Genomic DNA, 25,049 nt, shown 5'->3' with positions numbered 1-25,049 from the left:
TTTACTGAGACTCCACTCCAGTAGAACATAGTTTTCAGAGAATAAGGTGGAATTACTGAGCAATACAGGGTCAGCTGGTCACACATGTTATGTTTCTCAGAGGCCACCAGCAATTTAAAACCTCAGGCCACTTACCCCCCCTTCCCTTTCTTACATAACCCATAATTCACTGTGGTGTGATGCAATAGTCCAACAGCGTGGAAGGAAAACACTGCTGTTTTGGCACATAGAGTTGGTTTATGGAGTGGTTACGGAATAGACATTTGCCTTATCTGTTGATGAAATGAATTACCCTAGCATTTTTAGATGTCCAAGCCTGTGAATGTTATACAAATCTCAATTTTTATCGAGGGTCTTTTTTTAAACGTGTTATTTGTATATGTATGTATTTCAGGGAATCCCTGCTGTTTTGTCCAAAGTCTTTTGGTTTTGTAATTGACCTAGATTTGTATATTGGTTAACAGGGTTCTCTGGAGGTCATTGTGTTGAAACTCAAATGTTAACATGATTTGAGGGGAAAAAAACACTGTTACTTTAAGTCCTTTTCACACATGAATGAGTAGGCAGACCAAATGGAGTCTGAGTTTGTGCCAGAAAAAAATGAAATGAATGCCAGAAGTGAAAAGTGAAAATCAGGACATGGCTGTTGTTTATGGATTGCGTTCAGTTCCAGGCCTGTGGTTATTTTCTGTTTGTTTGTTTATGCTTGTTTGTTTAGTGGGTGCTTTAAAAGGTAGCCAGTCTGTGTTTTTGTGTGGGCAATTGGCAAATATAGTCATAACATTTTACATGGGAAGTTGAACCAACCTTACTGAAAATCTCAAAAATATTAAGACTATTTTTGGAAGAGTTAGCCTACTAAACTTTCAGACATGTCATTCTTTCTTGCAATAACCTTTCTAAGGGTTTTACTTCACCTGCTTATTATCCATTGAACATACACTACAGAACACAAACTATTTCATGAAAGGTTTCATCGAGACATACGGCCCTTTAAAAAATAACTCTGGTCTTTGAATATATGCTTGCATTGCATTTACACCACGTTGACATACATCTCCCAGGCTCCATAAATGAACTGATTACCAAAAAAGGGCTGTTCTTCATGAAGGAGCTAAAATAGAATTATTTAATACACTGAATGTTGTTATTTTCATGTTTGGTGTGTGTAAGCCTGTGCGTGTGTAAAAGAGATCATTTCAGGACAGTTGACAAAAACCTCACTCAAAAGTGAGAAGGCTTGGCAAATGAAACAGTGAAATAGGTCAGAGATAGAGAGGTGTGTGAGCCTAAGAAAGGGACTATTGCATAAAAGCAGATCAATGACATTCTCACTGTAACCCTCCTCCACTGGTGGGAGTGTCCATAGGGCCCTGGTCTCCTCCACTTCTCTCTCCTTTCCTCTCTTTTACTCCCTCTCTCTCTCTCCTGCTCTCCTCGCCCATCCCCCCGTCTCCCGTGTTGCCGAGAGCGACCCGTTATGTAATTGCGCTGATGGGCTCAGTGGACACCAGTGGCGTGCCAGTGACGGAGGGCCGGCCCATGCTCCCCTGCCCCCAGCCAGCATTGATCCCAGATCCCATTACTTGATCTGCTTTTCAGTGTGGCGAGGGAGCCGTGGACAGCTGGACACAAGAGGAAGGAGAGTGAAAAATAAAAAAAATCATGTGAAACAGGACAGCAGTTATTTCAGTTAGTTCAAGCAGGCACACAGATATTCTGAACGAAAGCAGTTATTGTTCCGCACTAGATTCAAATACCGGTGTTCTAAGAGCAGTGACTAAAAAGGTATTGGATACACATCAAGAATCAAATAGTATGTAAATTTGTTTCTGTATAGAAATGCATACAGGTGAAGAGACAAGCAAAGAAAAACATAATGGGTTTGATTTCAAGCAGCAACGCACAGCAGTGCAGAGCACCTTCCCCTTCATGCTCTGGACGCCAAACTGTGAAATGTCATGTCTTATGATGTGGATTGGAGTAAAACCCAGAAATAAAATACTTATGTTTTAAGACATCAGGATAGAATAGCTGTTTAGCACGAAAGCAGTTTGTATGGATGACTGCTCAGTTAAATTGTCTTAAATGGATGTTGTTCAGTTCAGATGTAAGTGTAAGCATATGGAGATAAGCCCCTTGCTTTTATAGCAGTTTTATTGCAAATTCAGTATATGACTTGAGGTCATACACCTTTTCATTTTTCATTTGTTCCATTGCTATGTCATTAATCACATATATTCCATTGCTTTGTGTTTGTATTGTATTTTTTCTTCAGAATTGTTTTTCTTGGAGAGTTTATTCTAACAGTTAGCTGCTTCTCTATGTTTGTATTGGGATATGATGATTAGTATTTCAGTTCTTACCAAATAATAACTCCTTCCCACAAAGCCTATTCAACCAGACATGTATATCCCAGGGCTACAGGATAGAATGGATTGGTTAGGGAGGAGCAGACAGTGTTTTTCTAACAGGAGGGAGATGAGGAGAAGTCAATTGATGGAGCTCAGGGAGTGGTTTCACCACAGAACCATAATGGTCTGAAGGAGTCATTAGTAAAGAATAATGGAGTTCCGTCCATGTTTCATCGAAATGAATAGAGCTGTCTGGAACCTGCAGGCAAACTTACTGAAACATTCTTGGGAGATTCATTATCAGAAAATTAATTTCGATAACGTTTAAACCCGAGTGTGGGATCTTGTGAGAGAAAGAGAAGAATTTTTCGAGAAGCCAGCTTCTATCTTGTGTCGTCACAGCTGTTTGGCTTCTTAGTGCAACCAAAATAACCACACGCTCCCCAAATACAATGGATAAATCCACCCCGCCCATGCTAATGGAAACAGCACGATTGGTTTTCGACACGCACAAACAGACAGAGGAAGATTTGAATAGAGGAACTGATGCTCAACAGAGGAAAAGCCTGTTGTCTGGTTTTGTTATCCTCCCGTGCTGTCGCACCAAAGCCCTTCCTCTGTGAAGAGCCGTTCTTCGTATCCGGACCCCCCCCCCAATTTATCTGGCCAGCGCCCAGCTTTCTAATGAACGCCTCAATGTTGACATAGGAGTCTCTGTACTACAGTTCTCATGTCGCCCAGTGTGTCTATACCATCTCAGCCCGCGCAGTTAACTAAACCCGCGCTCAGCTCTGCATGGAATCTGAGACCGTCATGTCTTTAGGGAGTGTTTTCAGCTGCAGGCTTCCATGACTGACGTAGGGAGTGTATTGTGAATGAGAGGTTGACAGGGGATCTGCACAACAACTGCATTCAGTCTTTATTATTTGTAATCTGTGCTGTTTAGTTCCTCGTCCCTATACCAGCCATGCTGTTGATGCAAGTCATGTGTTGCTGACCAGTGATGTCTTCCTAGTATTCTCCCCGTGTCTTCTTCCTAGTATTCTCCTGAGCAAAGTGTCTGCTGCTTACTCTTTAAAGTGTCAGTATACTGTAAGGCTACCTTTCACAGTTGCTCTGGTGCCTCGGTTGAAAAATGAGCTGTAATAAGAGCAGTTGTCTTCTCTTTTTTTCTTCTAGGAAACGCCCAACTCTGTGTTTCTGGTCATGGAGGTAAGTTGACGGTCTTTGCATGCAAATATCGATGTCAGCCCTGCTGTAACTCACATCTCTCTCTCTCTCTCTCTCTCTCTCTCTCTCTCTCTCTCTCTCTCTCTCTCTCTCTCTCTCTCTCTCTCTGTATCTCTGTTTTCCCTCATGTCCTTGGTGTTCATTTGTCACATGGTCACATGAGCTGGCGGAATGAGCAGTGCATGAATTGGCCATGGTGGACCCGTGTATTGCTCAACGCTTGGCTCCCTGAGAGGAGGAAAAGACAAAAAAAAAAAAACAAAAACAAAGTGTCCACCTCAAGTAGCCAAACTATAAATACCTATTCAGGGAAGCCTGCCCTCCAAAAACAGTCACGGATCCCACTTTTTTCTTTTTTTTTTTTTTTATCAGCCGTGTGGTAAGGGTGTAGATCCTGTATACCTGTTGATAAGATATCAAGCCGCTTGGATCCTGTTTGGGGGGAAATTGCCAGAATGACTGGAGAGACTGTTACGTACAGACAGAGTGTCAGATGTGTGGCTCGAGACGGCTGCAGAACAGCAGAGCCAGCTTTTTTGACCACGTATTTTACAGCACCTGTTTCGTTTTTCTGGAAAAGTCTTTATTATGTCAGTATTGAAAACAGGCAGTGTGCTGTTCCTGATTCTCTCTTTTGGATATGAGGGGGATACTGTAGTTGCAGAGGGACATTTCTTTTGGATATGAGGGGAATACTGTAGTTGCAGAGGGACATTTCTTTTGGATATGAGGGGAATACTGTAGTTGCAGAGGGACATTTCTTTTGGATATGAGGGGAATACTGTAGTTGTAGAGGGACATTTCTTTTGGATATGAGGGGAATACTGTAGTTGTAGAGGGACATTTCTTTTGGATATGAGGGGAATACTGTAGTTGTAGAGGGACATTTCTTTTGGATATGAGGGGGATACTGTAGTTGCAGAGGGACATTTCTTTTGGATATGAGGGGAATACTGTAGTTGCAGAGGGACATTTCTTTTGGATATGAGGGAACCACAGAGGCACTTTGTTGTGGGCTAAAAGTGCTTATGTCCACATAAACATGACTCCTCACAGCTGAGATTATGATCTTGAAAAGGATTTAAAACCTTGCTATCTTGTAAAGCCATTTTCAATGTGTGTGTGTGTGAGTGTGTGTACTTTCATTCACAAACCAGCAAATGTTAATCCTACCCTACCTCGCTGGTATTCATTTAATGATTGTAATTTGCCATACTCTAATTAATTTTGTTCAACAAATACAGCTTGATACAGCTTACTACAGCTCGCTTTTATTCCTCACCCTAAAGAATGAATCAAACCAGAAGTCCCTTTTGCCACAAATACTTTCTACAGCATCTATTACCAGCGCTCTGTAAACATCTTACTAGCACCATGGAGCTTAGCATACATATGATGCTAGTCACTGGCCCCTTTTCACCCCCAGTATTATTCTATGAGATTGAGATTAACTGTGCATGAATAGAGAGCTGTCAGCGGTGATAAGACTGTATCACCTCATCAGATTAATTGATGAGCCCTTGGTTATGCTGGATTTCTGTCTCGCTGCATTAGAGCCATTGTCATGTGCCTGGCCCTTGATATATGTAATCCTCGTTTCTCCCTCTCAACACTGTCGCAAGAATGTATTTTCTCGTGTCAACGCTCACCCTCTTATTTCTGTTTCTGTTTCTGCTCTACAGTATTGCAACGGAGGTGACCTGGCAGACTATTTGCAAGGTAAGCAGTGGAGGTGTAGACATGGGAAGTTTGGCACTGAAAGGCCTGCATTTAAAAAATGCCTCAGACTAAATAGGAGTGGGTATTTTGGAGTTTTAGTGCTGTGATGCAGCTCTTCTGAATGAGTAATGTATGCAGTTTACATGCCCAGGCAGAATTCCAGAGCAGCGGTGACTGTATTATACCCTAGTGGCCAATCTCTAAGGTCACGTACCTCTTAACGTACCCACATTAAAGTCTCCCGCTGCTTACATCATAATGTGTATTTTAAGCTCATGGCACACCTCTCTCATGCCAACTGTGAAACAGCTTCTTATGTATGGAACGCTGTCCCAGTCTAAAGCACTATGTAGAAACACTCCTGGATAATCCTGAATGACTTGTAGAACAATACTTTGGGCATTTGCTTGTGGATGTTTTGAAAGTCCTGCGTTATTGGCGAAGAATTTGTGAGATGCCGTGGTACCCTTCTGCTGGCCACGCCCACTTCCCCAAAGTGTTGTTTATAACATTCAGTGGCGTTCAGTAACGTTCAGTTCTGGAGAAATACCTCAAGGTTAAAGTGTCGTGTCAGTGACGGAATGAGAGGTAGAAAATAAACCTGTTTACATTGGGTTAATAACTCAGTCCTTGTATAGGGATGACTCAGAAGTGCTGCAGTATGACGTGGAACCTGTACACGGTCCAGTCTGGACTCTGGCCTTTTTTGTTGCGTACTAATTCAGTCCTGTTTATCGACAACGTAACAGTTTCATACAGGTGAATGACCTGGTATTGGAGGGCATGGTACAGAATGTCTCAGTGTACTCTCAAACACCATGTCAACTAATTATGCAACAGTGATATGCTTACACAATCACCAATGTTCTGTATTGTGGTGCTATGGGAACCTGCCCATTCCAAACCATTGTGAAGTAGTCTTTTGTAATCCTATAAGATTCATTGCTATCATAATTGCTTTGTTTACCAAGTACATTTGGGGAAGGGGGGGATCCTCTTAACTGCTCAGTGGATTAATTCAGTTTAAGTGTAACAAGGGACCAGTAATGCTATAACTCTATTTAATTCTTATCAAGCCAACCATTCTCTGTGGTTTATATTCATATTTAATACACGCTAATTCGTATTACAAAACTTCGGAAAGGATTACATTGTTTGGTACAAATCTGCGGTAACATTGTGTACTGTTATCGCTCGTTCAAAGAAAAAAAAAAAAACAGTTTGTTGTGACAATTGGCTCTCTTAGAAAGATGCAGCCGGCCTGCCTGCAGACAGAGGTTGAATTTCCTTTGCTCCTTTTCTGCCGTTGTTGCATTTTCTCGAAACATAAGCTTATACGCTAATGCCTTTTCTCAGTTGACAGGGGAGAACCAGTCTGACCGAGTATTGAGTTCCAGTATATGTGCACTATTTAATCAGATGCCTGAGCCCAGTGCCATCAGGGCAGTGGGGGTGTGAGTGTAATGCAGTTAGTTGAGGCTGTAAGTGGGGTCTAAAGAACATGACGGTGGTGGGTTTCGGAGCGAGCGAGCGAGAGCCTCATCAGTAACGTCTCTGTTTTGGGATTAGCTAAGGGAACTCTGAGGGAGGACACCATCAGGGTCTTCTTGCAGCAGATCGCCGCCGCCATGCGAATCCTCAACAGCAAGGGGATCATCCACCGAGACCTCAAGCCCCAGAACATCCTGCTGTCCTACGTGGGTCGCAAGAAGTCCAACATCAACGGCATTCGCGTTAAGATCGGTAATCCCACACACCCAAAATAAAACTTTTACAACATCTTTATTACTAATCATGCTCATAAATAATCATGCATCATTTTATCAATGTAGGCCTGCATATATTTCCATAGATTTGTATGGATTTGTATCAATGCACTATATGTTATTGATAGAGATTGGGATATATCCGTGCAGGTGATATAGTGAGCATTTTACAAAGCAATTGTGTATCTCTGTAGATGATAGTGTGGTTTAACTCAGCTCATTGTTTTTATAACCATTCTGTGCTATTTTTGGCCTCACAGCTTTGTTGTATCAGCCCCTTCACTGTTTTCATTGTCTGGTGACAGCCATAAGTCGTGACAGCTCAGCCCACTAACAGCGTGTTGCTATTAATAACACAGACACACTGACTAGACCTTTTTTTTTGTTTTGTTTTGTTTTGTTTTGTAGCTGACTTTGGCTTCGCACGCTATCTGCAGAGTAACATGATGGCCGCCACCCTGTGTGGGTCTCCCATGTACATGGTGAGTGTGGTCTTGTGATCAAACACGTGACGGTCACGGCTGTGACACATCAGGTGCATGTCGTATGCACGCGTCTCTCATAAGTGATGTCCTCTGCGTTTAGGCGCCAGAGGTGATCATGTCCCAGAACTACGATGCCAAAGCAGACCTGTGGAGCATCGGTACAGTGGTTTACCAGTGTCTCGTGGGAAAGCCGCCTTTTCAGGTTAGATACGGAACTGACTGTGGACTTGTTCTTTCAAGTTAATTGCAAAGAAAGAACCACATCTGTCAACATGGTCAATGCACAGTCAAACAGATATTTGAAATGTGTGTATTTTACTCTTATAGCCCCAGAATATGGTAATCTTTTTCCCTTTTTAATAAAGATTAGTTTGCGATGCTTTGGGGCGGAAGCGATCTGTGTTGGTGTGTTAGAGCGTGAACACAGTGTTGCATGTCTGACATTCAGTGTTGCTGAAACAGATGGTTTGACTTTGGCAGCATGTACCCACAGAGCTCTCGTTGTCTCCGCAGGCAAACAGTCCCCAGGACCTGAGGATGTTTTACGAAAAGAACAAGACGCTAGTGCCAAAGTAGGCCCTCGCCCTCTTCCGTTTCTCTCCATCCCATTCTGTTTCTCCCTCTCTTTCATCCTGTCGTTTCTTCTTAAATCTTTAGCCCAGCTCTTGAGCTCAGAATTAAATCTGCAAACTTAACGAGATTGTCTCATTAAGAAAAAAAACCAAACGTTTGTCAGTGATGGTTTTGTGGGTGTCACTGGTCGGTGTGGGAGTCTGAGGAAAGCCGGTTGAGGCAGGATAATGACATAGTCAGTGTTTATTGCTTGCAGCACTCAACAGCTGCGGGTAATGCGTTGGTGGGCGTGGTAACGGAAATGCATCTTCTTTTTCAGCATCCCGCGGGAAACGTCTCCTCAGCTGTGTGATCTTTTGCTGGGCCTGCTACAGAGAAATCAGAAAGACCGCATGGATTTTGGTCAGTGTTCCGGTTTTACAACCAGTAAAAGATGAAAATAATGCGTTTACCATTCACTGACCTTAAATGTGGGTCTAAAATCAAATCCAGTCTTTAGAATGTGGCTTTCTCTTCTTTTTGGGCTTCTAACTTTTTTTTTTTTCCCTTTCAAAATTGTTCCCTACAGACACATTTTTCAGCCATCCTTTCCTGGAGCAGGCGTCGGCGATTAAAAAATGTAAGCGGGGTTACACAATAAAACATTTAACATAGCATTTTCGTTTGGCCTCGCTGCTTGGTATGGACATGTTGATTTTAACGATGTGTTTGTTCTATTATTTCTCAATCTGTTGTTGTTTTTTTTCGTCCCTAGCGTGTCCTGTCCCTGTGCCCACGTGTCCCGGCTCTGTCTCAGACAGCTCTTGTGGCAGCTCCCCTTCCTGTCGCTACGTCTCCCCACCTGTAAGCAAACCACATCACACGGGGCACTGCACACAGCGTAACCAGCACAGCTGTCAAAACCTCAGAGACCTTTAAAGAAAAAACATTACAGTCCCCAGACTGGCTGTTGTGTCAGTTCAACACAAAACTGACGCTAGGGATCGTGTTACATGAACTGTGATCTTAAACATTCAGAGTTAATTCACTGTTTTTTGTTTTGTTTTGTTTGTTTGCTTCTCCTGTTTGTGTTAAAGTCGTTGCCTGACATGCAGGCCCTGCCCGAAGACGTGCTGTCCTCCCCTCCTCTGGGCCCTCCAAACTACCTGCAGCTTTCCAAGGAGTCCGGAGGCAGCACCAGCAGCAAGAACTCCTCCTGCGACACGGACGACTTTGTTTTGGTGCCTCATCTCTCTGGAGAGCAGTCTTGTGAGTTACTGCCCGCCGGCGCTAAAACACTCACCTGCGTGATAAGCACCAAAGACACGGAAGAATTACTGCACGTGCTGCGTGCAGCATGCAGGGCAAGACCGTAGTCAGCACAAACTAATCTGCTATAATAGTCACACTCTCACGTGCTGTGATCACCGGTGGTTTAATACGGGTGTTTTGTGGATTGAATGTAGGTGTGACCATGTGTTTGTGTTTGTGTGTGTATGGGAGAGTGAGTCACAGTTACTGAAGCGCAAGTCATAAAGTTGTTAACTTAGCTTTTGGCTTTCTCCGCCCCGTCACAGATGACGTACCGATGGGGGCAGCTGGTCGTCGGCCATCTAGCGAGTTCCTTCTGTGTGGAGGGTAGGTGTGATGTCGCTTGCTTAACGCACTCCACACAACAGTCAATCACTGTCACACGACAAGTGACAGTAACTGTCAAAATCTCACACACTCTGTTTCCCGTGTAAACCTGTTCAAACTTTACTCAGGGGTTTTAGTAGAGTGACTGGACCACACATAAACCACAACAGTAATATCCAGCAACACTGACAACTTTCTGCCTTTACTTCTCTTTGGATGTAAATGGGAGAGACGGTGTTATTCAAGCAGCTTTTCATTTTCATTTTGTTTTTAATTTGTGTGAGTTGTTGATATCAGCGGGTATTTTTTCAGAGCTTCCACCTCCCAAACTATTTGATGGTGCAGGTTGGAGTGGGAGTGAGATTCCATAATGAGAATATGACCTAGTGTGAGTGCTATTTCTGCTCTGAGGGTAAAGCAGCCAGGGTGTGAATCACAGGGGAATGAATGAGAGGCCTGCATGAGCAAGTGTGTTTTTGCACTGGCCTCTCCAAATGGAAAGTCCTATGTATAGACTCATTGGGATCATCGCTGCCCATCTGGACGCATGTGTCTGCTTTGTAGTTATTTGTCAACTGAATTAATTTTAGCTCTTTTAGTAGCCCCGTCATCTTACCAAGACACATTTTACACTCTTGTCAAATGGTCAAACATTTCTTGCCTTCATGTGAAAGGGCTTGAAGGTGAACGTGAGTGGACACCGGTGAATTTGTGAATATCAGTATTGTCCTTTTTTTTGTTTTTTTTTTTGCATTTGTTGGGGAAAGTGTGTGTGGCCAGTGTTTGTGATATGTTAGACCTTGAAACAGAGGATCTGATATATTTAGAGCGTGTGAACTGTTGTGGTGTGAGAACTGTGTGTAAGCTGTGCTTTTGCTCTTGCATGTTACATATCACTGATTCTCAAAGCCACTTCCTCTACTCCTTTTGCCCTGTTTTCCTTCCTGAATGTAAACTACAGCTAGGCGCACTCCACCCTTTCTGTTTGTCTTTCTTTGTCTCTAACTGTCTTATTTCCTTTCTTATCTTCTTTCTTCGTTTTCCCCCTTTCTTCACCTTCTTTCCCCTCTTGCTCGTTCTTCCTTTTTGCATTTCTTTTTTTCCCCCCTCTCTTCTTTTCTTTTTTCCTTTGTGATGTAATTGTCTGGTGGGGTGACTCAGTCGAGGTTCTTATGTGAACTCTGGTGTTTTTGTGTTGCGCACATGATCTCAGTATAGTTTTTGGATGCACGCCAGGTGAATCGGGAGAATTACTGCTTTTTCCTGGAGCTCCAACTCGCTCTTTCCCTGAACCATGAAACCATGCTCGTTTTTTTTTTTTTTTTTTCCTCCCTCTCCTGTGTTGTTTGCTCATTGATTCGCCCACGTTCGTCTAAGGGACAGTCCACAAAGCTCTGCCAACCTCCGAACAAATAAAATCCCACCATTAATTAAAGCACACCCATCTGTAAAATTGTGCACTCTCTCCTCACAAAGAATAGGGCTGCTTCTGACCTACAAACTGGCTTTTACTTTGAAGAGACCCTTTGATAAGGATTACCTCTTTGTGTAGGGTCTGTACATAGACAAATCCAGACTGGGTCATCTAACACAGCGTCCAGTGCATGCCCTTCCTTTATTATTACACTTTGCTGGATTGTAATACCATGTAGCTGAGGAAGCTAGTGGCTATTGTGTTTGGAAGCACTCTGTGCTGTCTTCAAGTGTTTCTTCTAATATACACTGTGCCATGCAGAACTGAGTGTCTGGCAAACAAAGAGACCCTCTCTCTCTCTCTCTCTCTCTCTCTCTCTCTCTCTCTCTCTCTCTCTCTCTCTCTGCGTTGTTCTGCTGTGCGGCCTCGTGGTGTTGCTCACGTGTAGCTCCAGCCTTGCTGCTGAAACCCGTTTTCTCGTCTCTATCCCCGCCTCATTACATAATCTAGAGTGCAGATCTTTACATTCTATCTCTCTCTCTCTCTCTCTCTCTCTTTCTCCTTTCACCGCGGCCACTCACCTAAAATAGATTTACTCGTACATACGTAGCCCTCCTATGCTTGACCTACGCGTGACTCCTGTCCAAAGACATTTTGTTCCAGTTAGAAAAACAAAGGAATGCTAATGAGCAGTGTGTTTTCTCTCCCTGTGACTGTTATAGAGTGGGAGGGCTCAGCACGTGCTATTGGTTAAACACAGAAACCAGAGTCTCACTGGTTCAGCCCCTGTCCCCTCCCTCCCTAGAGGCAGTCCTTGCTGATTGGCCGGTGCCTCACATGTTTACACAGAGGCCCCTCCTCTTTACTGTTAAGCCAGTTTGCCTTGAATAGGAAGAGCTTTTTGGAACTGTACTTGCCTGAGTTGACAAAGACATGAAACAAAGAACTTAGAGCAGCAACTGAAACTTGCACAGCTTTTAGCACTCATCTTTTTTATTTTTTTAAGCCATGTCAGATTAAAAAAAGTAAATAAATAAACAAACAGGTTCTTTATAGTCTAGGAATACATTCTGGTACTTTGATTAGTTTTTTCTTTAGTGGGAATGGTTCAGTTTTTGGAGAAATATGCCCAGGGGATCACAGCCGTCCTCTCTGGTTTCTCTAGGCAACCACAGCCAACTCCCGGACAGACCCCCATGGTGTCGCCACGGACAGAGACCACCCCGATTCCTGTGCCCACACAGGTGCGCAACTATCAGCGCATCAAACAGAACCTCTCCAGCAGTCCTACCACCACCATGTACGGCTCCCCTAGGTAAGATGGCCCTCTGTTCAAAATGTTGTCTGTAAGCTGTAGACCTTATCTGGCGTTGTTTTTACTTGACAGTTTGGAGACTTGAATGCGTTCAGTGCTTCTAATGGACGAACGAACATCTCTACTCTTAAATTTGCTTTAGAGTTGCATCAGCCCCTATTTCATTTTCATCATGTTGTGGGCCATGTTATGTCATTGTGTTTGAGGACTTGCTGGCCTGAATGAAACAAAAAGATTAGTCAGGGGGGAGGGAAAGGAAATGCAAAGTCCTCTGAGGGGACAAAGACAGCTTTAAAGACCCTCTTTAGACTGATGGCTTTTTTAACAGTAATAGCTGTGGGTGGTTGTGATGGAGGGGGTAGGGGAGTAAGACAGGTGGCCAAAAGAGGGTCTGGAGATTAGAACTGCCCTTCCTTGAGCACCTTCCCTGGCAACCCTTGCTCGTTCGGGGCACCGATCGCCACCAGCTGCTGCCCCACTTCACTTAGCCTGGCTCTGTGTCTCCCAAAAGGATTAAGCATCCCACGTCAGACGCCCTGCCCTTCCGATCAAACCCGGGCTGCTCTGCACACAGCATTCGCTCCCATTTTTTGTGCAGTCTGTTAAGAGACACAGAGACTGCAGAGACAGGACAAAGAGAGAGTCTGCTTACAGCACAGAGGGTCTGGCGCTTTTCTTATGTATGACTCACGTTTGTTTTCCATCGAGGAAGGACGCGACACAGCGGTGTGAGCCGATGCTTAAGCAGTCTAGCAGCGTCTAGCTTTGTTTACACTGAAACGGGAGTTGAAATGCAAGGGGATTTTTTTTTTTTTTTTCAAGGATGCATAGAATTTTAACTCTCCAGGAACTGCAAGTAAAAGAAGCGTGTGGAATGTGAGCGGGAACTTGGCTCTTGTTTAATGCACACGGTGGATTTGACTGCATGTGAATCCTTTTGGATTTTAGGACTGGTTGTTGTCAGCAGGGGTAAGATATTTTTTGGTGTGGTGTAATCATATGGAACTGTTTTCTTTGGCTGCAGGTCGGGTACTGTGCGACGCTCTAATACCAGTCCCATGGGTTTCCCCAAAGCGGGATCTGGGTCCCCCAGCCCTGCAGACGTAGCCCAGGCTGTTGGCCGACGTCTCTCTACAGGCAGCTCCCGGCCCTACTCTCCCTCTCCTCTGGGTAAGAGTGTTCTCGCCCCGATCTCTGTGGAATACTGCCGTCTGAATCGGAGGCTCCATATTTAGAAAGCCTGCCTGCGTTGTGACATGTCTGTCTGTCTGTCTGTCTGACTGCCTGTCTTTTCTTTCCTCCAGTGGGCACCATCCCAGAGCAGCTGGGCCACTGCTGTTGTGGACATCCCCAGAGTCACGAGACACGCAGTCGCAGTTCGTCAAGTGGTGAGTGTGTGTGTGTGTGTGTGTATGCGCGTGTGCCTGTGCCTGTGTTTGTGTTTCTGTATGTGTGTATATGTGTGTGTTTGAGAGAGAGCAAGAGATACTGATGGGTCTCCCCATAGATGGCTTGTGTTCCATATAGCCAGGTGTCTCAAACTACCCCCCCCCCCCCCCCCCCCCCCCCCCACTCCCAACCATGGTTCATTTAACCCTCCAAGGATCTTTTGTGCTTTCTCTTGGCTGTCTGTCACAGTGTCACTGCTATTCTGCTCGGGGACTGTTCTCCATAGCAACTACACCTTCAAAAGAATGACTGTTGTGAATGAATCAGAAGTGAGCCTGTGTTTAGACAGGTTTTGTAATGCAGTGCAGCCTTGAAAAACAGAAACAGTATGGATTTGCACACTGAGCCTGTAAAAGCTACTGTTGACTCATATCTCATTAGAACTGTTGTATCAAAGCCATGATAGAGTGAAGTGTTCCTCTTCACAGTGAAATGGTGGTCATTGTTTTTTTTTTTTACTTTTACTGTTAGTGGCAAGCTGTCATGAGAACTGTGCAGGCATGAACTCGTTGGCCCTCCTTTTATTTATTTATTTAATTTTTGGAGAGGCCTCCATTTCTTTATTCGTTATGATGTGTAGACTACAGTGGCATCTAGTGGTTGCATATACCTAGCAAGAAAGGTGATTAAACTAGAGGTGCTGCAGCTTTGCTGATGATACCATTATAATGATAATATATTAATAGTATAAGTTTATTTACAGTCCAGTATCACTATTTATAGTCTCAAAGGGTTTTACATGGCTATAACCATGTTAAATCAAAATTATATTATCCAGAAGATAAGTCTTTAGTCTGGTTTTAGAGGTATGGAGAGAGTTAGCCTCCCTAATTTCTGTAGGCAGACTATTCCAGAGGAAGGGAGAGCGGTAGGAAAATGCTCGGTTGCCAGCGGACTTCTTTTTAACTCTTGGAATGACTAATAGTCTAGAATCTTTAGAGCGCAGGGTGCGAGGGGGGTTATAGGGTGTCATTAAGTCAGACAGGTAGGAAGGCGCAAGCCCATGTAAAATTTTACACAATGCATTGTAATTCCCCGTCAGCAAATTCCTTGTTGAAAATACATTCAGTAAGGTAAGTTAATGAACTGTGCTGGTGGCTGAAGCTGTTCTGCTTTTCCCAGGCTCTCCCGTGCCATCATCCCAGTTGCTGGGGGCCCGTCTTCAGAGTGCTCCAACGCTGACCGAGGTCTATCAGACCAAACAGAAACTGCACAAGCAGCTCTCAGACCCTGTTCACCCCACCACCTCAGCCTACCCGAGCAGCCACTCCCCGCAGCTTGGTCGCCCTGGAAACCTGGGGACCTCCCCAACCAAGCACCTTGGCTCTTCCCCACGCTCCTCTGATTGGCTCCAGAAATCCCCTCTTCCCACCATCATCGGCTCTCCCACCAAGGTATGCCACGTCAATCACATGAGATATGTCACCATGTCCAAGACGTCTCACCAGTCATAGAAGGCTCTTTAGGCAACTCTGCAGAAATCGTTTTTACATGTGTTTGCCTCTTTGCACAGACCACTGCACCTTTCAAGATCCCTAAAACTCAGGCTTCATGCAACCTCATGGCCCTGGCCTCCCAGCAGGGTATAGCAGACAGTCCCACCCCAAGTAAGACTCTGATGGATGCTCGAGACATCTGTGCTCACCACTGCTCGCCCTATCCGAGCGGCCGACAGTCCGCCCCTGAAGTCAGCAAGACCACTTTTGGCAGGTATGTGCAAATATAACTTACTCAAACGATCTGTTCTCGATGTGCCATCAGGGAGTGTCCAGCTCTGTCCTGATATACAACTACAGATAGCCGTCTCTATGAATTGTTCAGTTTCTCTTCTACTTTTTAGCATTTTTTTTTTTTTGGTAGTTATCAGTATTCCCTGAATGTGCTGTGTGTTCTGCAGGTCTGTGAGCACGGGACGGCTTTCAGAGCAACCTGTCAGAATAACGCTGGGAGGGCAGCCATATCAGGGCAGTACGGACAGTCTGAACACAGAGAGACCCATGGACACAGGTAACTCTGTCCTCCTCTCCTCTTCTGTTAACCCCGTGTCACCTCAGTCAGCATCTTTTTTTTTCTCTCTGGCAGCTGTGATTCAGAGTTTTTTTTTTTTTTATTGATCTTGTTAAACACCTGTGATTATGAAAGAGAGCTCTTGACTGGCTGTCGGTGTGACTGAGTATGAATGACAACTCGCGCGTGTTTTTCCCCCCAGCACCAGCGGGGATGTGCGGTTTGCCGATGAGTGGGGCGAGCCCCCGCGCCGTTCTCTTCACGGTTGGCTCCCCACCAAACAGCAGCACCCCACCTACCTGCAGTCACCTGGGGACCCGCCCACGTACCACCTCAGGTGAGTGGCCTGGTGTTTACCAGCGTAGCCTTAAAATCCTGCCAGTGTTGATTTAGTCTTTAAAATCAGAACTCCATGAAAGCAGTCATTGCAATGCTAAAACTCAAGAGGAGTCTTACAGCTATTAGTACTGCGCTCAATGAAAATGACTTAGTCACAACTAACTCCTTTAATGAACATAAAATTAGACTGCAGTCATCTCCACCCTAATATTGATATATTGATATCTTCATCTCCACAGTAGGATCCAACAGTTCGGCAGGTTCGCTATGCTCCACCAGCGGTCGGGTTCACGTCGACTCTCCCCCGAGCATGACCATTGGCAGTTCCCCACCAGGGGCGGAGGCAGCCCCCAGCAGTCTACGCTACGTCCCTTACGGCACCTCCCCTCCTAGCCTGGATGGCTTCATCACCTTCGAAGCTCCAGAGCTACCTGAAGAGACACTTATGGAGGTGAGAGAGGAGAAGGCCTCAAATGTGCCACTGTTTTGCTGTTTGTTGCAGGGTAATAAAGTAAAACCAAACCATTTAGAGGATTACAATGAGATGGCGTCATCTGTAGCGGAGACTAAAAGCAAACTAATCCAGCCCAATCAATCTATCCAATTAGTGTTAAAAAGAACTGTGTGTACAGACTAACTTCAAAGCTCTTGATCAGACACACTGACCCAAAGTTTTTGTTTGTGTGTGTATTTGTGTGTGTGTGTTTTTGTTTGTTTTTAACATTAGCGGGAGCACACTGACACACTGATGCACCTGCGCACTATGCTGTCCTTCACCGACTGTGTGCTTGAGATAGCAGCCATGAAGGCAGGGGGTGCTGATTTGGGCATTTCGGCCGCCTCTCTGTACCCCCCACAGGAGAGTGTGGTTGTGGACCAGATCAGCCAGCTCAGCAAAGAGTGGGGGTAAGAAGCATATGTACACGCTGCCAGTACCAGAGCTGAAACACACACACACACACACACACACACACACACACACGCACACACTGATACATACACACACATACACACACACACACACACAGACAGATGCACACACTCCATCAGACTGAGATGTTGTCTAGTGAGGAACATAAGGTCTAACTGTTTACTCTGGTCTGATTGTTTACCTTACAGGCAGGTGGAGCAGCTGGTGCTGTACATGAAAGCTGCCCAACTCTTGGCTTCATCACTTCACCTGGCCAAGGCCCAAATCAAGTCTGCTAAACTCAATCCCTCCACTGCTGTCAAACAAGGTCAGAGTCTGAGTGTGACAGTCCTCTGACTGCAGCCTGTGTCTACATGTTAACTTCATAAGGGAAAAAATCGAGGGCTTGAAAGAGTGTGGCTTTTGGTGTAACTGCAGTCATATTAACAGAGAGACACTGAGAGTTAATGTATGTCAACTAAAATTATCTACATTTGCCAATCCTGTCCAAAGTATTTTTTATTGTCAAAAAATAATGCTTTTGACAATAAGAGTGCAAATGTTTTTTTTTGTGTGACCACTGTATGTATGTAATGTCAATAACTGTTCTCTCTTTTTTGTTTCGTCCTCTGTGTAGTGGTGAAAAGTCTGAACGAACGCTATAAGAGCTGTATCTCCATGTGCCGCCGTCTCACTGACAAACTCAACCACTTCTTTTCTGACAAGCAGCGATTTGTGGACGAGATTAACAGCGTTACAGCCGAGAAGCTCATTTACAATCACGCCGTGGAAATGGTGAGTTCAAGGCACACGCTGCCCGTTTTCCTCCTCTGAGGGTATGTTTGTGTGACTAACAAGGACTCAGTGTGAGGCTCCCCTCTGAATGTGCTTCTTTTAAGTCACCGTGGATAGCGCTGTGTGTTAAAGAAACAACATAGCAAATCCTAAATTGTGTGGCTTTTTGTGTGTGTGTGTGTGTGTGTGTGTGTGTGTGTGTGTGTGTGTGTGTGTGTGTGTGTGTGCGCGCATTACAGGTGCAGTCTGCAGCGTTGGATGAGATGTTCCAGCAGACTGAGGACATTGCCTACCGCTATAACAAAGCCGCCATGCTGCTGGAAGGCCTGTCCAAAATCCTGCAGGACCCAGCTGATATCGAGAACGTCACCAAGTGTGAGTGTCTCATCACCTAAGGATCTTGTCTTCCAAAGCCACAATGATCTCTGTCACCACGGAGCCGTTTTTTGTTTTGTTTGTTTGTTTGTGCAGATATCTTGTGTTTTAAGGCCCATTTATTTTAGGGTCCTCCTCATTTGTTCTGACTTTTAAGTTACACAAATGAAAAGACTCTAACCTGAGAGCATGCTCTGTATCCTGATCGCTGTGTGAATATCAGCAGTTTGAGAAAAGCTGGGCCTTTTTGTTCTATAATGACTATAATTTCGAGACAACTGCATTTTTATCTGTCTCAGAATAAACGGACTCAATCAGATTTCTTTTTGCTTGATCGTTGCCAACGAGAAAACGCAACGGTTGACTATGTTATCAGAGCTATCTCAGCATCTGCTATCATCTCTCTCTTTTTTTTTTTTTTTTTCCATTTTTTCCCCGCCTGTCTCTTTTCACTGGCTCTTAACTGGTGTTGTCTGTTTGTTTCTCTTTTGTGCAGATAAGGCAAGCGTGGATCGGCGGATCTCTGCTCTCTGTTACTGCACTGTCACGCTGTACGAGTAACAGACCTGTCACACGCTGAAGCTCCGTCTAGTCCTCTACAGGGACCACCCCTCTACCCAAAACCGCACAAACCAGAGAACCATGGAAAACCAACATTCTCTCTTTTTGTAGCAGTCAAAGCACTTTTCTTTTGTTTTTCTATTTTTTTTTTTCTAATTTTTTTTTTTTTGTATTGTATTCACAAGTAATACGCAACACAAGTATTATTTTTTATTCAGAACAGACTAAATGCTCGACCTGCAGACATGTATGAATTCACAACCAAAGATGAAAAAACTGTCATGTTTTTATGAAAGACAAGATGTCGGGACTTGAACAAGCGTGAAACGAGCTGTCTCCTTTATTGTTTTTACAGCTTTTCACCACTAGCAGGTGGAAATCACAGATCAAACTTTTATCCTTTTTTTTCCTCCTCCATTTTTATTCAGAAAACTTCTGTGGTAGGCTTTAAGCTCTGCCCGTGAACAGTGAACATTTTAATGCAAATCACAGTTTTTTATTACAAATATTGTTTTTACTGTATTCTGTAAAAGTTGTTATTATTTATTGGTTAAGAAAGAAATGCTTGCAGATGTAGATGCCATGAATACACATCTCATACAGAGAGAGGGTGGAAAAAATACATGAAAGGTTTAGTTAACAGACTTAGACACAAACACAAACCAAATGCACTCAAACACGTTCATATAATCATTCAACTCCACTCACACCTGGATGTCAGCATGGTAGCAGCATAAGGAGTTTGTAGATTTGTAATTAATCATTATTTTTAACGCAATTGCACTTTATCGACTTAAAACGTGGCAAAAACAAAAAAAAAAAACAAAAAACGGTAGATAACTCATCCGAAAGACGTGGCAATGTGAAGGCTGCGAACTGAGGTAGCGGAGGGATGGAGAGGGATGACTTTCATTCCTCTATTCCATCTCTTTCTCCCCAGCTCTCCCTCTCATTGCTGTGGGATTATGGCCACAAGGGGCTATGATCAGCTGAGAAACATGTCCAGACATGTCTGTGCATCTCAGATCCTCTACTCTGAGCTTTGAAAAGACAGTGAGGTCACAGCCTTGATTGACATGGACAGAATTTTTTTTTTTTTTTTAACATGGGTTAAGAGTAAAGAGAAGTCAGCATAGCTGTGTGTACTGGGCTCTCAAACTGCATGCCAGTCAGGGGAAATCAAGCAAAACGGTCAAAATACTTGAGTAGTTACTTGCGTTTCATTTGATTCTAACGATACTGATACATGCTTTGTATGATCTTATTGATACTGTAGCTTTTTTTTTTTTTTAAGATACTGGCGCCTACAACTTGTAAATATTTGTATGTTGTGCATGTGGCTTTGTTATTATTATTTTTTTTTCCTTTGCCGAATGAATGCGTGAGAGCACGGCTTGAGGTTGAGGTTGATGGACGCTGCTATTGGATGGCCTGCCTGTCACTTAAAGAGCACAACCTTTTTTTGTCTATAGGATGTTTGATACTATTACCCTTAATTATTACAAGTTCAGTTTCAAAGCTCTGTCCGAGGACTCTGGGTAGACCACTGAAATACATTCTCACACTTCAGGGCAGCTCCAGACTCTTTCACTGATATTATCTGGTAAAAAGTAAAAAGTACAGGAAAAAAGTATATTGGTTTAACAACAGGATGGTAACCAGATTTATATAGCTAAGGACAGGAACCGCCTAGTGTCCATCACAATCAGCCTACCCATTCCCTCTCAATATCGGCTGTGCTCTCAACTGTGTTAGTATGACAGCACCCCCTAGTGGTGCACCAGTGGCCAGTGTCAGGATCCTGAAGTACAGAGACTGCCAGAGAAAAAAACAGTCTCCTTTATCTGTACATGTGTTCATAACAATTCTGTACATGGTGTACAAAGGAAAAACAAAATAGTGTTGTGAGGCTGGCCAAGATGCTAACAGGCTGGTTCTGACTAACCCTGTTCTTTTAGTTGGTAGAGCTCAAATTTTTGTGATTGGCCTTCTTATGTCTCTCCAGTGAAAACTCTGCCCCACAATGCCTTTGACACACACACACATATATATATATATGTGTGTGTGTGTGTATATATATATATATATATATATATATATATATATATATATATATATATATATATAAAATTTACACACACTCACACATATGTATATATAATTATATATATGTAAGGAGAGAAAGAGAGCCTCTTTGTTTCTCTCTCTTTTTGTCTCATAATTCTACCAAATTTGTGCATATCTCTGTAGTTTGTAGGCAACACTCCTTCACATTTGTCCAAGAAGTGTGTTGTTACAGAGGATGTAACATAAGGAACTGTTGGTACTGATGCACATGTTGTACCTGTGGAACTTCTAGAATGTATTTTCCCCCCCGTCTCTAGCACCTTCTTTGTTCCAAGTGAATGAGTATAAACAAACATGGTCCTATTGATTGATATGTTCCAAATTCCCAACTCAAGCAAAAAAAAGAATCCTATTTTCTCATTTTTATCCCAATAACAAATGTTGGTCTTCTAATTGATATTTGTGTGTTTCACTAAAGGGCATCTCTGTTTGCTCTGCCTGGAACTCTAGAAATGCAGCCTTTGTTTTATTAAAAGGATCAAAACTGAGTCAGACTGTGTCGTAACCTTATTATGTGCATGCTGAATTTTATGGAATTGATAAATCTTATGCCATAAGCATTATTTCATTCATATGATAAAATATGCGACACTCAAAGATCCAGTGCTGAAACATGCTTTGTGTAGCAGCAGCAGCAGGTTTATTTCTTTACATGTAGAGTACACACCAAATAGAAATTGTGATTGTCTTTAGAAGTGTGTAGAAAATAGATAAACAGTACACCGTGGCACACATTTTTTCTCAGACACACAATCAGTTTCACAGATTTTCATAATAGGTCAGTATCCACTATGAGAATCTTCATTTACCCAGTGATAGGTTGACAGTTTGGTGTTAGTCAAACGCTTCTCTCTCACCAAAGAAGACAGACAGACAGACAAATTTGTGGTTTGATAACTGATTCTTTAAAACCCAGATAGTTCGCCTTTTTGTTATTTTTTGTGGCTGTGGCTGCTCGGCAGCGCCCTCTATTGGATGGAGATATGTCATACTTTATGAAATGTACACAGCCTGTGCCAAGTTTACGAGATAATGAATTGTGACCCAGTTTTGTACTGAATGAAAAACAGAACAATCCTCAACCTTTAACCATATAGAATTAATCTGTGCATAACAGAATGTTTATTCTTTACTAGGTCCACCAGGTATTCTTTACTAGGTCCACACTGTGTCCGGTGTGACAAATTATTTTTCCCCATTTGCACTTGTTTTTGTCGCTTTGTTTCTTTGAAACAATGTAAAGTCGTGTGGCTTGAGGCACAGAAAACGGTTTTATTGAAGTTTTTCTTCACGTCTTATAATTGGACCTAAAATGGCTCCCTACCGTTTCCTGTTCAATGAGAAACATTTTCTTCAAAATTGTGAGAAACTGCAAAACTTTGTGGTGCTTCTCTCTGCTTTTGTTGTCGAGGACGCAGGACGCCTCTGTAGTTACATTTCTCTAGAATTCCCTTTAAGGGCTCACCCTTCTTCTCCATGTACTGTTCAATGCTTTCCCCCCTCAATTCATCGCCCCAGGTAAACAGTACCACAGACTGATATTCAGAAGGACACAGACAAACACTGCGCTGGATCTCTTCTTTCACCTTCGTATTGTCAGCCAGCCTCAAAAGACTCCAGCCAGGAGTGTCCACCACAGCCAGCCTGCTACCAGCCACCCAAGCCAGTCTCTTCAAACAGCGAGTGGTCCTCTGACCGCTCTTAAACGCTGTTATGCCGAGTATGTTATTCGCCTGCCAGAGTTTTGCCAGAAATTCTTCGGCCCAGAAGCACAAGCCCCAATGTCGGGCTATTCCCAAGTCCACCTGTGTGGTAATAAAAATAGTTATGATGACCACTGGACATACTAATGTATGCCATTAATGTTGCGGGACAGAGACAAGTGCTTTTCAGTTGTTGCTGTCTGAGGTGATTCAATGCAGAGGTTATCACAGTAACTTATTATACTCCAGAGTTTCACTTTTTTGTTAGTGTAGATCATCGTTTTACTTGTAAGTAACTGGTTAGACAGTAATTTGAAAATTAAGATTAATGTCCATTTATTTTCGGCTAAGATTATCATCACGTCATCATCGCTAAATATAATCTTAAACTGTAGCTGAACCACTGTGCCGACTACACATTCCCCCTACTCCTTCATTTTATTGAAACTACTACATATTTAATTATTTCTTCCAAACTTACCGTTAAGAAAATTTGAAGCTCGCTTTAGCATCCTTCCTTCTCGGCGGTCTCTGCTCATTTGAAATATTATTACAGTACGGTGACATGTGAATATTCAAATTTGCGTTAGTCACACTCTGTCAACAGTCTCAAAGTTCACTCTGCAGTTCTTTGGAAGTTGTGATTTTATTTTCCCGAACCATGTAACACCACGGTTAAGAGAGGTCATACACTTGAAAATTGGGATAAGATACGAGTCTAGGAATATTTAAAAAATTAATAGTTCACAGTAATTCCAGTGTTTCAAAAATCAATACTTAACGCTGGTTGAAAAAGTCTATTCAATAAATGCTATTAGGTCAAAGGTAAAGCGGTAAAAATGGGTAACAGGTTGTGCGCAAAAACTTTCTGGATACATATCCTCTATAATATCTGTGTTTATTTACACAAGAAGTGGTCCTTAAGCAGTAAAGGCTGGGACTATCCCTTTAGTAACATTAGTCATGGTTTACATGATATAACTCAGAACGAATGATGGCAGGACATTTCATAGGTTATCTTTTTTTGTTCAAACAGCTATGGACACACTCTGTCCATGTCATGGGATTCATTCTCCTTGTCTAAATACTTAGCATTGCAACTTATGATAATTGTAATTAATACATGATTTCACATAGAATATTAATATTAGTGTTTCAACTGATTGCTGAAGTGCATGTAAAGTAATACAGATTAATGCACTGCATGCATCAAAAGAGAAAGGGCCAAGGCATCTTGTTTTTCTAAAATTTATTAATTTTAAGTATATATTTTATTTGACTGCCATTGTTAAAAAGTGTGACTCTTTATCACATTATCAACTGTAAGCATAAATAGTAACCTTTCTTTTTCTCCTCTTAAATTAACTGAAAACAGTAATGGGTCATTTTCAGCACCGCATATAGTACATTCTCTATATTGCATCATATATAAAAATATACAGATATAGTGTTTTCAAAACATTCTTTTTCCATGTTGTTCAATGGCATGAATTCAAGGATGTACCAATCCCATACTGTCAGGGCTATTATTGTTATTCTTATCATAATCATATTGAATTGGACTGTCCGTTCATTCACAGCGTTTACAAAGATCAGTAGCAGCCACACTGAAAAGTAACACACATCACAGGGCGTTCTCTGAGCACTCCAGACTTTCCAAAACAGACCCTGTGGCCCCTTCGAACCCCTCAAAAAAAAAAACCAAAACAAAAAATATATATATATAAAATAAAAGGAGAGAAAAAACTGAGGAGTGAAAAATGAGAGCAGACAGAGAGTGAACAAAAGTACAGAGGAAAAAAAAGGAGAAACAGTGATGAGAGACAGGGTTGTTACAGGAAGTAACAGCCTGGTTTGGGAATCAAAGCAGTTGCTTTAAATGCACAATCCATTCATGCCAGCAGGTGGCGCCTCAAACAAGTTCATCTCATTGGGTACCAAAGAATTTAAAAAAAAAAAAAAAAAAGAGAAGTAATCCAATGAGAAAATCCATAAACTAAAACGGTAAGTGTGACGAGTCTTTTGTATTGAGGCCATCTCAGAGAAGGCGGCGGTGCAGCTGAGATGAGAGTTCTTTTACAGTGCATAGAGAGGGACCTCTGAGATTTAGCCTTACTGATGGGCTTATTGCCTGATAACAAACCCCATCATGAACTGCCCTCAGAAACACACACACACACGCACATGCACGCACACACACACACACACACACACACACACACACACACACACACACACACACAAACACACACATACACATATGCATACAGCCAAAGGCATTAAGACCCTCCTAAACATCTTGCATCCTCA

The 25,049-nt window shown here is 42.9% G+C and overlaps 1 protein-coding gene across 3 annotated transcripts in view; it reads left to right on the top strand.

Annotated features, from left to right (window-relative positions):
* Positions 1 to 20,766, top strand: part of ulk2 (unc-51 like autophagy activating kinase 2) — a 28,525-nt gene extending 7,759 nt beyond the window's left edge. Inside the window, exons 4-27 of one of the 3 annotated variants that reach the window (XM_030776401.1) lie at positions 3,534 to 3,566; positions 5,267 to 5,303; positions 6,873 to 7,046; positions 7,478 to 7,551; positions 7,655 to 7,756; positions 8,068 to 8,126; positions 8,447 to 8,529; positions 8,696 to 8,746; positions 8,882 to 8,970; positions 9,204 to 9,375; positions 9,684 to 9,744; positions 12,324 to 12,473; positions 13,498 to 13,643; positions 13,778 to 13,861; positions 15,045 to 15,316; positions 15,436 to 15,632; positions 15,820 to 15,929; positions 16,132 to 16,266; positions 16,508 to 16,719; positions 16,996 to 17,174; positions 17,388 to 17,506; positions 17,816 to 17,973; positions 18,213 to 18,348; positions 18,845 to 20,766. In XM_030776401.1, coding sequence (XP_030632261.1) covers positions 3,534 to 3,566; positions 5,267 to 5,303; positions 6,873 to 7,046; positions 7,478 to 7,551; positions 7,655 to 7,756; positions 8,068 to 8,126; positions 8,447 to 8,529; positions 8,696 to 8,746; positions 8,882 to 8,970; positions 9,204 to 9,375; positions 9,684 to 9,744; positions 12,324 to 12,473; positions 13,498 to 13,643; positions 13,778 to 13,861; positions 15,045 to 15,316; positions 15,436 to 15,632; positions 15,820 to 15,929; positions 16,132 to 16,266; positions 16,508 to 16,719; positions 16,996 to 17,174; positions 17,388 to 17,506; positions 17,816 to 17,973; positions 18,213 to 18,348; positions 18,845 to 18,909 — 2,898 coding nt within the window. In that variant the 3' untranslated portion in view covers positions 18,910 to 20,766. The remainder of the gene's footprint in view (positions 1 to 3,533; positions 3,567 to 5,266; positions 5,304 to 6,872; positions 7,047 to 7,477; positions 7,552 to 7,654; positions 7,757 to 8,067; positions 8,127 to 8,446; positions 8,530 to 8,695; positions 8,747 to 8,881; positions 8,971 to 9,203; positions 9,376 to 9,683; positions 9,745 to 12,323; positions 12,474 to 13,497; positions 13,644 to 13,777; positions 13,862 to 15,044; positions 15,317 to 15,435; positions 15,633 to 15,819; positions 15,930 to 16,131; positions 16,267 to 16,507; positions 16,720 to 16,995; positions 17,175 to 17,387; positions 17,507 to 17,815; positions 17,974 to 18,212; positions 18,349 to 18,844) is intronic. The other 2 variants (XM_030776403.1, XM_030776402.1) reach the window with 2 other exon arrangements.
* The last annotated feature ends 4,283 nt before the right edge of the window (positions 20,767 to 25,049 follow it).

This window comes from Chanos chanos, chromosome 6 (assembly GCF_902362185.1).
Source record: "Chanos chanos chromosome 6, fChaCha1.1, whole genome shotgun sequence".
NCBI classification, from domain to species: domain Eukaryota; kingdom Metazoa; phylum Chordata; class Actinopteri; order Gonorynchiformes; family Chanidae; genus Chanos; species Chanos chanos.
This window is presented reverse-complemented; position numbering and strand designations above follow the sequence as displayed.